The 18,072-nt window shown below is 32.0% G+C and overlaps 1 protein-coding gene across 1 annotated transcript in view; it reads right to left on the reverse strand.

The window, feature by feature from the left end:
- LRRIQ3 (leucine rich repeats and IQ motif containing 3) overlaps positions 1–18,072 on the reverse strand; it is an 83,405-nt gene that overhangs the window by 63,480 nt on the left and 1,853 nt on the right. Inside the window, exons 2-3 of the mRNA XM_081144616.1 lie at positions 13,022–13,270; positions 9,817–10,140 (exon numbers count right to left, since the gene is read on the reverse strand). Of these exons, the coding sequence (XP_081000742.1) occupies positions 9,817–10,140; positions 13,022–13,270 (573 nt within the window). The remainder of the gene's footprint in view (positions 1–9,816; positions 10,141–13,021; positions 13,271–18,072) is intronic.

Below are 18,072 nucleotides of genomic sequence, written 5' to 3' on the forward strand. Positions count from 1 at the left end.
TATTCAGATATTCTTATATTTTTTCATCAGGGTATTATAGTATTCAGTGTACAATTTACATGTATGTTTTAGATTTACTTAAGTATTTCATTTTGTGAGTGACTATAAATGATACTATATTTTAATATTGGTGTCCATGTATTCATTGCTATTATACAGAAATGTTATTGGTTTTTGTATTTTTACCTGATATCTGTGGCCTTGCTAAACTCACTTTTTATTTCTAACAGATTTTTTGGTAGAGTCTTTGGGATAATTTTATTGGCAGAGAGAGAGTTTTATTTATTCTTTTCCCATCTGTATGTCTCTTATTCCCCTTTCTCATCTTTTTGCACTAGCTCGACTTTTCAGCACTGTATTGACAAGGGAAGTGATAGTGGGCATCCTTGCTTTGTTCCCAGTCTCTGGGAGAAAGCATTCAGTCCTTTACCAGTAAGCATGATGTTAGCTGGAGGTTTCATGTCGATGTTCTTCATAAAGAAGAGGTTCCCGTCTTACCCATTTTTCTGAGTTGTTTTTTTTCTCTCATGAATGGATGTTGAATTTTGCCAATTTCTTTTTCTCTATTAATTGATATATTTGATATGATTTCCAAATATTAAACCAGCCTTGCATCCTTGGAATAAGCCCCACTTGCTCATACTATAGACTTCTTCTTATGTATTTCTGAATTCTATTTGCTAATATTTTGCTAAGGATTTTTGTGCTTATATTCATGAGGGATATTTGCTTGTAGTTTTCCTTTTTTTCACTTTGTTTGGTTTTGGCATCAATGTGATATCAGCTTCATAATATAAAGTAGGAAGGGTCCCACTTATTTTCTAGAAGAAAATGTATAGAATTGGTGCTAATTCTTTTTTAAATATTTGGAAGAATTCTCCACTGAAACTATTTAAACTGAAAATTTCTCTTGTACAAGTTTTTTTAAAATATTGAACTCAATTTCCTTAATAGCTATAGGACAATATAAATGACATATTTTATGCTGGGTGAATTTTAGTAGTTTGTGTTATTTTGTGAAAGTGATCCACCATTCATCTTTGTGTTAAGTGTAGCATTATTGTACTATTCTCTCATACTTTTTATGTCTGCAGGTCTTTACTGATATGCTTTGCTTTGTTCCCAATATTGGTAACCTGTTTTTTCTCCCTTTTTTTGTCTGTCTTGCTATGTTTGTCAATTTTATTATCTTATCAAAGAACCAGATCTTTGTTTTACTAATTCTCTCAAGTTTTGTGTATATAATTTCATGAATATCTGCTCTTATCTTTCTAATTTCCTTCCTTTTGCTTATTTAGGTTTATTTTGCTCTTTTTTTCTAAGTTCTTGTGTGTGGGGGGGGGGAGGTCTTACACCATAAATTTGAGGCTTTTCCTCTTTTCCAATATATGTATTAAGTGTTTTAAATTTTTCTCTCAGCATTGCTCTGTGTCCCACGAATTTCGGTATCTTGTATCTTCAATTTATTTTAGAAAATGTATTTTTAAATTTTCCTTTGAGACTACGTTTGACCCGTGGATTTATTATAAGTGTGGTGCTTAGTTGGCAAGTGTAGAGATTCTCCTCTTATCTTTCTACAGTCAGAAAACACACCCTGTATAATTTAAATAATTTTAAATTTGTTGTGGTTTGTTTTACAAAACAGGATCTCGTGTATATATGGTTCCATGAGCACTTGAAAAGAATGTGTATTCTATAGTTGTTGGCTGGAGTGTTCCATAAATATCAATTAAATTCTGTTGGTTGGTAGGATTGCTGAATTTTTCTATTCTTTTTCCTGATTTTCTGTCTAGGTGTTCATGTATTTCTCTATTTTTCATTTCAGTTTTACCAGTTTTTACTTCACATACTTTGTAGCTCTGTTATTTGATGCATTCACATTTAAAATTACTGTGTCTTCTTGATGGTTTAGACCTATTATCTTTACATGTCCCTCTCTGCCTTTGATAATTTTCTTTGCTCTGAAGTTTACTTTATCTGATATTAAGAGCCACTTCCACATGGAAGTTTCAACTTGCATGTGGTCTTCACTGAGACCGCTGCGTGGGTGGCCCCATTATATCTATGCAATAGTGAAAATCCCTATCTCCTGTGACCACTCCAGTGAGTGTTGCCGGGTAGCCTCATTAGAGCCTCACAAGGACAGCAGCCTAGGCTCCCCCTCCACTTTTGCTGGTATGGGTGAAGGTGAAATCACAATTTCTTCTAGGGTTTTGACTGGAGTAGGGTGGTTATTCTCTACAAGTTCTCTCTTACTAAACTCAACCTTTCCTGGTCGTTTGGACAGAGAGAGCAGGCTTCTGGTTTGTATCTTTAGTATTTTGTTTTTTGATTTGCACATTTTGGCTTTTCTGGGTTACTGCCTTCTCAAGCTTCAATTTTAGGATATGCAAAGGGAAAAAAAGCAAAATAGGAAACTCACTTTGCAACTGTACAATTCCTCAGGTTCTGATTGTCAGCCAGTCAGCCTCTGTGCTTTCCCATTCACAGTCTCTTTAGGTTTGTTTTGTATATAATGTCCAAAAAATTATATATTACATAATTAATATGTAATAAGTAATAATTTCATGATGCATATAATGTCCAGGAAATTGAGCTGTACATTGCAAGAGGAAGGCCTACTCTGTCTTCCCAGAAGTGGAACCTTATATGCATACTTTTTAACAAAATAATTTATTGAGATAAAGATTTTATGTTCTCCCACTACTGTAATATTTTCTATCCATTTTAGTCTCATATTTCCAAATATATCTGTGATATGTTTTTGTATAATAGCATTTTGTACATTAATGCTCAAACAAAAATATCTTTATTGTAGCAGTTATTTTTATATCACTTGAAAGAGGTCCTATTAGTGCCATTTAATGATATGTGTGCCCAATTCTACATTAAGACTAATGTTAAATCCTTTGCTTTATTCAACTTAATAATGTTTGCTTAGCATTTTACTTTCATTTTTCTGTTTTATTTTGTTTTTTGTACTTGATCATGCTAATAAACATCTCAATTTCAGCTTTTACATCTATTTATAATATATTTACATTTATTTATAATTCAATAATATTCACAAATGTAACTATATAGTAAATTCTTATAAATAGAGTTTTACTTTTAACATTTTGTCTTATGACTTTTTATATTTCACACAGGGTATATTTTCTTTTTTATCTTTATTCTTTGGAAAGCAAAAACATTTTAAATTTTACAAACATTAATCCATATCACTCTATTAAGTCAAACATAAATTTTTAAAGAAGAATGTATTTGTTAAGTATATATGATATATGTGCATTTTTATTTTGATGCTTACATTGGAATGAAGAACAAATGGGTGCTAAGTGTTTGAACTAAAAACGTCCCCTTGAAATATCAATGCTGTACTGCATATTTAATTTATTTTTCACTGTTTAATAGAATGTATTAACTGCACTCCAAGAATCTATCTTCCTTTCTTCCTTGTTAACAGAATGTTGGTTTTGTTTAACAAGTAAATGTGCCCAATTAAAATTATTCATCGTACTATATTCCCTTTTATCTAGTGGTGGTCATTTAATCTAGTTCTGATGGTAGAGGTCTTTCAGGTGGGACACCTGGGGAAGCTATTGTTTTCCTAAAATGGGTAGACTTAACTGGCTTTGTTTTTTGTTCCTACCAATTCCCTTCTTGCTAACCTAAGCACATGCCTAGATACAAACAAGCTCATTTCCTAAGAGGGAAAATGTGCATTTGCTAAATACAGCAGAGCAAGAAGCTAGAATAAACCCTGGTCCTTCAAAATTTCCTTGAGAAAACCACACAGAAGGATTGCCTACCTCTAAACTTTCTGTTACATAATGAAAATAAAATCCCTTTTAGTTGGCTTTCTATTACATATAGACAAAACACAATCCCAACTGATAACATTGGTTCTTTGCTCAAATCCACTCCCATCTTAAATGCTTTTATGTATATATAATGACAAAATTATATATACATATAACCTTTCATTACATGCTTTTAGATAACTAAGCACTTCAAATTTCTAGTTACTTTGATTTCATATAGTTAAGAAGAATCTGTATTTTCCCTGTTCTTCAAAATATAAGTATTTTCCAACTAGACTCTAAAAAACAAAGGCCTATAAATCATTAACTGTAATAGTTAAGAATTAACAGGATACTTCTAGATAATTTTATTGCATTATAAGGCACAAGTTTTAATCACACACTACTAACTGGTTTCTTTTAAAATGAACACCTACTTCTTTAATTTCTGCATCCATGCCCTCCGGACAAAAGAACACTACTACTTATTGAAAACTGCATGTACTATTATAAGGTTCATTACTATTTTCAGTTTTCATGACACTCTTATAGTTAATAACAAGTGCAAAAATAAATAAATATATATCTTCATAGATTGTAATTTATTCCTTCTCAAGTGTTTGTTTATATTGCTATAAACTAAACAAAATCTTTCAATATTCAAAAGATAACCTCATAAGCAGAATATTGCTTATAAGTAGAAATAATAAATAGAAATGCTTAAAGTGAACACTGTTATTCAAATGGATTTCTTTAACTCTCTACAACTCACAAAAATTCTGCCAGAAGTTGGTATACCTATATTGCTTTAAGGCTTACTACATTTTTTAAGCTTTTCACTCATACTTTATATACAATTTTTTTTAATTCAACCATAGTGTCTATTGCTGATATTGTCAATCTTTTTTAAAAATTAAAACTTATTTCCCTCAGCTTAAAAATATGTTGAAGTTACTATCATCTCACATGAAAGATCTATTAATTCTATTTCCCATGATGAACCGTTATCTTTCCTTTGTCCAAATTTTTCTCAGAATAGTTTCTGTATTTGGCATTATAATTTCAAATTCGTTCCTGCAAGTTACTGAAATTCCAAAGATGCAACCTCGTCTCCATCAAAAAGCCCTTCAAAATAGTTTTGTATCAGTGCTAATTTTCCTTGGCCACTTAAAACATTCTTCAGTTTTTAATCAGTCTTTTCCCATCACCTACGTAATAATAAAGCATGTCTCTGTTTTTCCTCCTACCAGCTGGGATTGATGCTCTTTTATCCTCATTGGTTCCACTGTTTTCTACCCACAAAATGAGACTGTGCCCTAAAGCTTTAACTTTCAGCCTTTACTGTCCCTTATATTTTCCTGTGACAGTTTAGTTTCAACTATGACCTCAAACAAGTAAGTACTGAATTTACGTCGTACATCCAGAACACTATTTCTGAATTTTAGTCCTACATTTCCAAAGCCTAGCTGGTATCTCTACATCAACATCCTGCCTCAAACAAACATGACCAAATTTAACTTTCTACCAAAATCATTTAAATGCCACCATTTCTGTTAACTAAGTTATTGTATGTCCCATTTACTCAAGTTCAAAATACTAGAGAACTTTCTTTACTAATTAGCCTTCTCCTCCCACATTCAATCAGTTTAAAGTAAATCCTGTCAATTTTTTGTACTCTCTATACTTTGTGATGCAATGTAGACTGTAGGACTATGAGACAAAGACAGACTTGAAATCCCAGCTTCATGACTGACTAGATACCTGATATTGGATAAGTTCCTAAACTCACCGTATTTCATTTTCTTCTGTGAAATAAGAGTAATACCTTTCCAAGTCAAAGAATATAATAAAGTATTTTTTAGAAAGTCCTTCCCCATCCACCCTAGCTAAAGTAGCCCAAATCTCTACCCCTTTACTCCTAAGCTAACACTTTCTTTTATTTCCTTTAGAAATTAACAATAACTGGCATTCTATAGTTGTATTATTTTGGGGGAGAGAGTGGGAGGTTTGGCTTACACATTTATTTCCTGTGCTCTTCCACAAAACTTCATGAGAGCAACACCTTTGTCAGTATTATTTGCCACTGAGTCCAGAACAATCCCTCTTACATATTAGCTGCTCCATATATATTTGGTAAAGAAATGAATGACTGAAATCTATAAAGTGCTTACCACAATGGCTTTTACTGAGTGTCGTCCACCCTGTGTTCTTTCTTCTTTGCCACTGGCTGTCTGCCTTTATCAACCTTAATATAACATTTCTGGCCTACCGTAATTGATCTCTTTGCCCTCATTGAACCCTTAACCCCTCCTAATCTGTTAGTAAAGTACTGTATTAATCTCCTTTAAAAAAACTTTGTCAATACCATTTATTCAAACAGCACCAAGTATGACAGAATCACTCTAATTTTCCCACTCAAATAACTTCAATAGATCTTCACAGAATTCATTTTGAAATCTAAACTCCTTGGTATGTCACTCAAGGTTCTTTTCAATACTCTCCACCCAACTTCCCATTAATTCCTTAAATGAGCCTCAAACATTTTGATTGTCCTTAAAAGGGTGATGTATGTTCCTAAATTTGATTAAACCATATGACACAAGAGAATACCTAAAAGAAATTCTTCCTTTGGGGCCCAGATTAAGACACCCAGACAGAAATACTATCTTGCTTTATATGTCCCTAATTTTAAAAACTGTTACTACAAAATAAAGATACTTGAAAATTTTAAAATACAGGGTATCCCCAAAATGTACACACACTTCAGAGCTGATAGCTCAATTGATGTTTCCTTCTTTTCAGATTTAACCCAATCAGAATTAATAATTATTCAAAGTATGTATACATTTTTTGGGACACCCTGTATAATCGTATGCAAATATAAAAGTCTTCCAACTTCCTAATCTCCAGGCTTCCAATGCACAATAACTTTCAGAGGTAATTAGCACTGTTCAAATGACTTTCTATTCTTCATCAATTTTCAAAGCATTTATATGTAGATTTATATATACTTAGAGATTATAAACACTGTTCTGAAACATACTTTTTTACTTCCTATACTTTGTACCTGATTTTTTCTAACACCTGAAGAGTTAACCATCTCTTTTGAACTGTTACATAACATACTTGTTCTAATATTCATATGCCATGAAGCATTTTTTCTCATATTTTTATCTATCCATTTGAAGATTTTGTAACCTCTAATTAGATAAAGTATCCCAATAACTTGTTTCAACATATAAAAAAATCAACATAAAATGATGACACGAACATGTCTATGTCATCAAATTAATGGTTTAAGAATTGAATATTTTATACTCTTCATTAATAACCTAAATTGTCCCTTAAAGCACTGAAAAATAAACTATTTCCTAATGCATTCATTCAAATATGAAAAACTTGAAAAAATATCCACTTTCAATTAAAAAACAAGTATTCTGAATCAACAAAAAACTTCCAGAACTAATAAATGAGAATAGGAGGGTAGCAGGATATAAGAATAAATGAAAACATCAACTGTATTCATATATATTAGCAACAATCAAAATATGAAATTAAGCGAATGATTCCATTTTCAATATCAAATAAAATAACTAAAAACTGTTAACTAAGTAAGTGCAAGACCTGTACAATGAAAACTACAAAGCATTGCTCAGAGAATTAAAGGATAGCTAAATAAACTGAAAGTTCACATTCAAGAATGATAATATTCACTATTGTAAAGATGGCAATCCTCCACAAATTGATCTAAAAACTCAATAGAATCTTTATCACTATCACAGCAGGAATCATTGTCAAAATTGACAAGCTAATCCTAACATTCACTTGTAAATTCAAGGGACCCTGAATAGCCAAAGCAACATTAAAAGAAAAAAAAAAAAAAAGGCAAAGGCAAAGTTGGAGGAATCAAACTTCTCTATTTCAAAACTTAACTACAAAGCTACAATAGTGTGGCAATGTCATAATAACAGATATATACAACACTAGGATATAATGTAGAGTCCAGAAATAAGCCCTTTACATTTATCACCAATTTATTTTTGACAGGTATCAAGACAATTCACTGGAGAAAGAAAAATATTTTCAACAAATGGTGTTGGTATAATTCTATATCAATATGTAAATATAAACTTAGGGCCTTACTTCATACTATGCATAAAAATTCATTCAAGGTAAAACATAGATCTTAATTTCTTAACTAGCCCTGGCTGGTGTGGCTCAGTTGGTTGGAGTGTATTCCAAAGGTGGTGGGTTCAATCCCCAGTCAGGGCACATACCCAGGTTTTAGGTTCCATCCCTGGTCAGGGCACAAGCCAGAAGCAACCCATGGATGTATCTCCCTCACATCAATATCTCTTTCTCTTTCTCTGCCCCCCTTCTCTCTAAAAGTCAATAAAATTAAAAAATAAAATAAATTTCATAACAAAATTATTAAACTTCTAGAAGAAAACACAGAAGAGAATTTTTTTTTTTTTAAATATATCTTTACTGATTTCAGAGAGGAAAGGAGAGAGAGATAGAAACATCAATGATGAGAGAGTCATTGATCGGCTGTCTCCTGCACGCCCTCAACTGGGGATCAAGCCCGCAACCTGGGCATGTGCCCTGACCAGGAATTGAACCCCGATCGCCTGGATCCTAGGTCGACGCTCAACCACTGAGCCACGCCCGGCCAGGCCAGAAGAGGAATTTTGAGAGCTGGAATTAGGCAGAGTTCTTAGATACAACACCAAAAGCATCACACATAAAAAAAAAATTTCATAAAATAGAACCTCATAAAACTCAAAACTTTTCTGCTTCAAAAGAGACCATTAAGGAAATAAAAAGACAAGATATGGAATGGGAGAATATATTTGTAATTCACATATCTGATAAAAGGCTTATATCCAGATATCTACACTTACAACTCGATAAGACAAAAAACCAACTTTAAAAATAGGCCAAAAAAAAAAAAATCTCTACAGACATTTCACTAAAGAAGATACATCAATAGTTAATAAGCAGATGAAAAAATGCTTACCATCATTAGTCATTATGAAAATAAAAATTAAAACCACAAATGATATATCACTTCACACCTACTAGAATGTCTATAGTGCAAAAGACAGAAAATGCTAGTAGTTTACAAAGACATAAAGAAACTACAACACTTATGAACCAGTGGCTTCCACTTTTTAGAATGCAATTCAGTGTCTTATCAAGTTAAACATAAAATTACTATACATCCTACCAGTTGCACTCCTAAGAATCTACCCAAAAAAGGTGAAAATTTATCTCTACAAAAAGACATGCATACAGGTGTTCATAGCAGCATTATTCATAATAGCAAAAACTGGAAATAATCCAGATGTCCATCAATTGGTGACTGTACAAAGAAATTATAATATATTCGTATAATAAAATATTACTCAGCAATCAAAAGGAACAAACTATTGATTCATGCTACATGAATGAACCTCAAATACATCACACTAACTGAAAGATGGCAGATGCAAATGACAACGTATTGTATGATTCCTATATGAAATGTTTAGAAAAGGAAATTTATAGAGACAGAAAGCCGATGAATGTAACCTATAACTGGGGGTTGAAACAGGGAATTAACTGCGCATGGGAATGAAAGAAACATTTGGAATGGTGAAAATTTCTAACATTGGATTTTGGAGATGGTTATATAACACTGTTAATTTATTAAAATCATTGAATGATTTTATTTAAGTAAAATAAGGGAATTTCACAGCATGTAAGCTATATATCCTTAAAGCTATTAAAACATAATGGAGACATATATATTTGTTTTTCTACAATTTGGTACTTTTCTGCTCAACAACTCTTATGCAGTAAACATACAAACATTTTTTTATAAATTTTGGATATAAAACATTACTAATATATTCAATAGTATAGGATATCTTATATAAATGATGCAAAATATCAGTTTTATATAAGTTAGGTATGAACCTTAGAAGCTAAAATTTCATTTCTATAAATTTATTTAAAACAAACCACTTACCTTTTTCAAAGGAGGGCAGAAATTAAAGAAAAGCCGGTGGTTATACGTTTTGAATCTTTCAGGAAGATACCAGTTCTGGATTATTTCTTCATCAGAAATCACATGATGGTCCAGTGCTTTGAGAGTGTGTATACTGTTGACCAGCACAGGCCTATACCCTTTTTTAAGGCTTACTGGGCAATCAAACATAGTGAGGGCAACGAGGCATGGACAGGCTGACAACATGGATACATTCTTTAACTTTGCAAACCCGTTGTCATGAAGATAGAGAAGTTTTAGGTTCTTTAATCTACTCCAAAATTTGGCACCTGGTAGATGCTTTACCTGAAATATTATTAATAATAGTACTTTAAATACAAATATAAAATTTCTATCAATTGCTTGAAAAATAAAATGTATTAAACATCTAAAATTCAGTATTTTCCCAAATGGAAAATTTCTCACTAGTAAACAAAAACAGAATTTCTAATTACCCAAATGATAAGCCCTAGCCAGTTTTGCTCCGTGGTTAGTGCCCCCGCTGGTGGACTGAGGGGCCCTGGTTTTGACTCTGGCCAAAGGCATGTGGGCCGGTTGCAGGCTCGATGCCTGGCCCTGGTCTGGGTGACTGCAGGAGGCAGCCAATAGATGTGTTTCTTTCACATCGATGTTTCTCTCTCTTCCTTTCTCTCTCCCTCTCTCCCCCTTCCATTCTCCCTGAAAGCAATGGAAAAAATATTCTCCGGTGAGGATAAAAAACAAAAAAAGAACACAAAAAAAATGATAAACTGGACATCTGAAATAAGCTACATTATATATATACACATATATAATAGCATAACTTAATTAATAAACATACATACTTCATTCAGTAAAAACTTCTTTGTAACAGGCTGACTCTTTAAACTTCTCTAAAATACTTTCTTTACAGACAGAATTGAAAAGCCAAATCAACCAATGTGATAACACCACACTAATTAAAGATAAAAATCACATGATCCTCTCAAAAGAGGCAGAAGAAAAGTATTTGACAAATTCTACATCCACTTATGATAAAAACTCTCAAAAACTGGATATAGAAGAAACACACCTCAACAAGATAAAGGCCATAAATGATAAGCCCATATATGAGTTAACCTTGTACTCAATGGTGAAAAGTTGAAAACTTCTCTAAGATCAGGACAGGACTAGAATGCCCACTCTCACCTCTGTTATACAACATAGGACTGGAAAGCCTAGCCAGAGCAATTAGGCAAGAAAAAGAAAGAAATGGCATACAAATTAAAATGGAAGAAGTAAAACTAACCATTTGCAGATGGCATATTACACAGAAAAAACCTGAAAGGCTCCACCGAAATACTGTTAGAACTAATAAATTAATTCAATAAAGTTGTAGAAGGATACGAAGGAAATCATACACTTTATAACAGCATGGAGGGACCTGGAGAGCATTATGCTAAGTGAAATAAGCCAGTCAGAGAAAGACAAGTACCATATGATTTCACTCATATGGGAAGTCTAATGAACAAAATAAACTAACAAGCAAAATAGAAACAGACTCATAGAGAGCAGGCTGAGAGGCGTTGGGAAGCTGGGGTGGGTGGGTGGAGAACTGAGCAAAAAAGGAAAAACTCATAAACAGGGACAACAGTGTGGTGATCAGCGGGAGGACGGTATAGGGGAGAAAAATGGTGATGGAAAGAGACTTGACTTGGGGTAGTCAACACATAATACAGTGTACAGATTATGTGTTTGTGGAATTGTGCACCTGAAACCTATATAATTTTGTTAAAACAGTCTCACCCCAAAAAATTTCAATAAAAAGTTAAAAAATTTTAAAAATAACGAACTGGTTAAGGAAAAAAATCAATATATAAAAATCTGTTGTATTTTCATATACTAATAACAAACTCTGAAAGAGAAATTAGGAAAATCCCATTTACAATTGTGCGCACACGCACACACACACACACACACACACAAATACCTAGGAATATTTTTACAAAGATGGTGAAATACCCATACACTGAAAACTATAAGACACTATGAAAAAAATTGAAGAAGACACAAAAAAATGAAAATATATTCCATGTCCAAGGATTGGGAGAATATTATTTAAAATATCCATACTACCCAAAGCATTCTACAGATTCCATGAAATTCCTATCAAAAATTCCAATGGTATTTTTTCACAGAAATAAAACAAACAAGCCTAAAATTCGAATGAAACCTGAACAGCCAAAGAAAATTTTAGAAAGAAGAACAAAGCTGGAGGTAACATGCTCCCTGATTTCAAACTACATTACAAAGGAATAGTATTCATACAGTATAGTATTGGCTTAAAACCAGACACATAGTTCAATGGAACAGAATACAAGAGCTCAGAAAAAATACACACATAGATAGTCAATTGATCTACAACAAAAGAGCCAAGACTATACCATGGAAGAAGGACAGTTTCTTCAATAAATGATGCTGGGGAAACTGGACAGACACATGCCAAAGAATAAAACTGGACCAGTATCTTATACCATATACAAAACTTAACTAAAACTGGATTAAAGACTTGAAAGTAAGATCTGGAACCATAGAAATTCTAGCAGAAAACACAGACAGTGAGCTCTTATACATCATTCTTGGTAACGTTAGTGATATTTTTTGTTTTTGTTTTTTTTTTTTATAAAATCTGAAACCAAGGGAAAGGTAACAAAAGCAAAAATAAACAAATGAGACAACATAAAAATTAAGAGCTTCTACATGCAAAGGAAACCACCACTAAAATGAAGGGGCAACCAACCAAGTGGAAGAAAATATTTGCAAATTATATATCTGATTAGTAACCATGTGGTGATGAATGTTAAGTGGAGTGTAATGGTGATCATTTCACAATATGCACAAATATTGAATTATTATGTGGCATACCTGAAATTAATATAATGTTATACACCAGTTATTTGTCATTTAAAATAATGAGTCAAGAAGTATTCCTAATCCAGACTATGAATTTAAGAAGCAAAATAAACTAAATCACAGAGTTTATTTATATATTTTAATTTAAAATTTTGCTTATATTTAAAATTTTGTGTTTCTACATTTTCTATTATTTTTTTTAAATTTTTGTTTATTTTTTATATAAAAGACTATCTGGGAGATATATTGTGGATAAATAGTGCTTATTAAATACAACTTAATTTATATGAAAATATATGAAATGGCTATTGCTTACCTGATTTCCATGGAGATCAAGTTTGACTAATTTTATACAACTTTGAAGTGGACTAATATCAGTAACAAAATTGTTTGAGAAGATGCATACTCTGAGAGAAACACAAGACTGCAACTTTTCCATAGATTTTAAATGAAGACCACAGAACTTCACAAAAACAAAATCTTTCTGATCTTCTATTATGTTTTGATTATAGTGACTCCATTCTTCATGACTGATTAGTTCTTTTGTGATAGTTCCATGAAACATCTAGAAAAAATGGTAAATTTCTTTCAAGAGTTTTTTTCTACTTCCAAAAATAAATCCATATGAAAATAAAAACATTTGCTAATAGATAGTGAGAATAAAAATGGGAAGAAACTAAGTTAAATTTTTTGTAAAAATCCAATTCCCATAAAATCTATCTTAAAGCATCTTAAATGTCTAACATTTATATAACTACAACTCAAAAATGTATCATTGCCCTCACCCATGAACTAACCAGTAAGAGGAAGAAATACGTCCTTTTCCTAAAATACTTAGAGAAAATAAAATTCAGTGTAATAGTTGATAAAAAAACATCACCTCTTGGCAAGACAACTAAAACAAACAAACAAAGAAAACTATACCTTAGCATACCTTGTATAATAACTTTTGTTAAAAGATCTTTTCAATAAAGAAATTATTTGGATTATGAACTCCTAAGTTAGGAAAGTGACAATTTTTTGTGGGAGTGGCTAAAAAATGCAGCTAAATGAAATTAAGATGAAATGCAGGGCTTCAACAGTTACAAATATTTATTTCCAAATAAATTTCTGTGGATAGATTACTCCTTACTGTGGGTAATTTCAGCTTTCATAAAAGGCAGTCACACAGTAATAGTTTAGAAGAGAGCATACAGGCTCAAGTGGCAGATCAGAGAGTGGTTGATATTAACCACCTCCACTGGAAGAATCTATTTCTACCATGTGGAGGTAAATGGGGTCAGCATAATCCAAATGAGAATAAACATGAAAATCCAGATAAACCCTTGCACTCTTTAAAAAACTGGCTATTTTTTATATTCTAGCCAGGGCCTAAAACTATAATCCTCTAACTCTAAACATCCATCACCTAAAACATTAATAAAGAGGCAGATTTCCTGGGTCCCATTCCGTATCTACAATAGCAGAGTCTCTCAGCTGTGGGCCAAAAAATGTGTACTCCCTCACACCCCACTTCTCATACAGTTTCCCCTATTAACACATTGTATTAGCATGGTACAAGTGTTACAAGAGATATAATCTTAATGCACTATCATTTTTAAAAAGTTAAAGTTTCTTTAGTTCATACACTCATAACAAAACCTTTGGATGAACACATCAATAAGGCACAGCAGAGATCCCATTTCTTGACATAAAGCTGAAGCTTTATATCTGTCATCACTGCATTGGTACACAAATATATATCAAAAAAAGATAAATCTATCTATCTATATATATACATATATATCTTTAAACATATATTTTTCAAATATATATCTTCAAATAAGAACAATGAGTAGACATTAATCAAACTATACAAATTATCATTTTAAAGGTCAATAGTGTATAGACCTCCTTGAGGGCATTATGCTAAATGAAATAAGACAGAGAAAGATAGAATATAGTATGATCCATTTATAGGTGAAATCTTAAACAAACAAAAAGAACAAAAATGAACTCACAGATACAAAAACCAGATAGGTGGTTGCCAGAGGTAGTGGTGGGAGTGGGCAGAATGTGTGAAATGGGTCAAAAGGCACAAATTTCCAAGTAGAAAATAAGTAAACCATGGGAGGTAATGTACAGCTTGGTGACCAGAGTTAATAATATTGTAATGAAATTTGAAAGTTTTTAAGAGAGTAGATTGTAAAAGTTCTTATCATAACAAAAAATAATTTTGTAACTATATACAGTAACAGAAGATATGAACTAGACTTTTATGGTAATCGTTTTGCAATATATACAAATATCAATCATTATGTTGTACACCTGAAATTAATATAATGTTATATCAGTTATACTGCAATAAAAATGTATATTATAAGAAATAAGTATGGATATGAAAAAAAGATAATGTTACAAAGAATTCATTACATATTGTATATATTAGCAAAAACATGATACATCCTAAATGTCTTAAGTGGTATTAACTAAATAAAACACTGTAATACAGTCAATGGAAGCACTGCATACTATGAAAGCATTAAAACTGATATTATAGAACACATCAACATGAAAAGGTCTTGATAAACAACCAAGTTATTTTTGTTTTAAAATATTTTTCACTGAATTTACACTTTTTTAAAGGGTGACTTTTATGGTAGGTGAATTAATTTTCAATTAAAATATCTATTCTTCAGTGGCACACACTGAAAAACTAAGTAAAAAATGTAAAGTGATGAAGAAAGAAATACCATGCTAGCACTAATAAAAAAAAAAGCTGCTGAAGCTATATTATTTCAGAGCAAGGAAAATAATCAGGGATAAAGAGAGGCATTACAAATTACAAGAAGGCATAACACAAAACAGACAATTAGAAAGCAGAAATAGATGAATTCACTATTATAGCAGAAGACTTCAACATTCCATTATCAGAAATGGATGTATCCAACAGGCAGAAAAAAATCAGTAAGGACACAGTTGAAGTCGACAGCACCATTAGCCAACTGGATAACTGATATCTATCTATTACTTCATCCAACAGCAGATTACACACTGTTTTCAAGCTTGCTTTTGTTGCCTTTTCTCTTGGTTTCAGATTAAAACAAAACAAAAACACACAAAAAGATATCACTAACATGATCAAGACCAATACCAAAGAGCTCACTGTCTGTGCTTTCTGCTAGAATTTTTATGGTTCCAGGTCTTACCTTCAAGCCTTTAATCCATTTTAGTTAAGTTTTGTATATGGTATAAGATAGTGGTCTAGTTTTATTCTTTGGCATGTGTCTGTCCAGTTTCCCTAGCATCATTTATTGAATAAACTGTCCTTTTTCCATGGTATATTCTTGGCTCTTTTGTTGTAGATCAATCGACTATATATGTGTGCATTTATTTCTGAGCTCTTGTATTCTGTTCAATTGAACTATGTGTCTCATTTTAAGCCAATACTATACTGTATGACTACTATTCCTTTGCAATATAGTTTGAAATCAGGGAGCATGTTGCTTCCAGCTTTGTTCTAAGTAACATATGGGTCAAAGAAGAAATCACAAAATAAATTTTTAAATATTTTTTTAAATTTTATTATTGTTTAAAATATTACAGATGTCCCTTTTTCTCCCCAATGACCCATTCCACCCCGTTCCTTCCCCCTCCCCAGTCCCTCTCCCCACCATTGTCCATGTCCTTGGGTTGTATATATATGCACATAAATTCTTTGGTTACTCTCTCCCCCTCCACCTACCAGCCCTCCTCCATCCCTCTGACATTCATCAGTCTCATCTATGCTTCCATGTCATATTTTGAACTAAATGAAAATACACCTTTTCAAAATGTGTGGGATGCAGTGAAAGTAGTTCTAAAAGGGTAATTTATAGCATTGAATTCATATATTAGAAAAGATCTAAAAACAATAATCTAAGTTTGAACCTTAAGAAACTAGATAAAGAAGAGCAAATTAAATCCAAAGGAAGCAGGAGAAAAGTTAATGAATATATTTTCAATAAATAAATTGGCAAAAACTTATAATCCTTATTATATTATCACATATTTGGGGTGAGGGCATATTTTGTCATTATTTCATCCCAGAAGTTTCTATAAATACCTGATTCTATAAAAATTAAATATAACCAGATTATATGAAGGGCATTTATGATAAAAAGCAACAAACTCTTTACTTGAGTTTCAGGCCTTTAAGGAGAGGGGGAAATGAAAGTGTCTCCAAACACTCTCTCTGGTTCCTTTTACCATATCATAAGAAACTGCTCCAAAGTATATGTCCTCTTATCTGTAGGGTCATTCAAAGTGAACCTGAATCTCATCCCAGGTTCCTGCAAATATGTTTTTTTTAGTTCTGGTTAACTTATTTTTCTTCATATATTTTAATTTTAAACCATTCTCATTTTTTTTAGTTGCTGTGATATGAATGAATTCTAAAATAAACAGTCTTAAAATCAGTCTCATATACTAGACTAATTTATATTTATGTTCTCTATTGTATTAATATTAACTTCCACCAACAATATTTATTTGCCAGTATATAAACCTTAATATTTAAAAAATTCCAAAACAGATCATTATTATATGATATGAAGTTGCTGTTATTCAAAGGAAAGACTAACTAACATATGATTAGGGAGTACAGGAATAAATGTAGTAAACCATTTTTCCAATTCTTTAAGGACTAGCCCTCTACATTCAGAATATAAAGTATATTTCGGTTATTCAGACTATTCAGTTAAATAGTCTGTCACATTTCCCAATCCTTTTGGATAACTGAAACTGTTTCATATTTTCCTTTATACTACCTCATGCAACATTAATTTTGTTTCTCATTCTTTATTGCACATGAGAATAACTAAAATAACCCAAGTTCTCAGGCCCCATGGCATACCTACTAAATTTTATCTCCCCTACTATGGGGCCAGGTAATTATACTGCCCACCAAGGAAAGCTAAAAACCATTGCGTTTGTTATCTCCTCTACCTACTTAAAAGCCTGCTTACCAATGGCTGCCTATTTTAAATATGCCATTAAACAGAATCCGGGGAACTAGCTGTTCTTTTTAGACTGATAATTTTATACTTATTTTGTGAGATGTACATACAAATGTGTATATTATCAAGTTTGAATGGGGCAATTTTAGTTTCAGTATAGTACCACATTAGAGAAAGCATCAGGGTTCCAAACACATTTTCAGAAAAGTTCTGTAGTTATAAAGAAATTAGTATCTTTGTCAGTAACCCTCTCACTAGTTTGTGTCAACTTAAGTACTAATTTCAACATTATCACACGTTTTTAAGCACACCACGCTTTATAAAATACAATGTATATCAAGTCTCATCATTATTCCCAACTTTTTCCATTTAATAACAATCGGTGATGATT

This window comes from Miniopterus schreibersii (assembly GCF_964146895.1).
Source record: "Miniopterus schreibersii genome assembly, chromosome: 8".
Classification (NCBI taxonomy): Eukaryota; Metazoa; Chordata; class Mammalia; order Chiroptera; family Miniopteridae; genus Miniopterus; species Miniopterus schreibersii.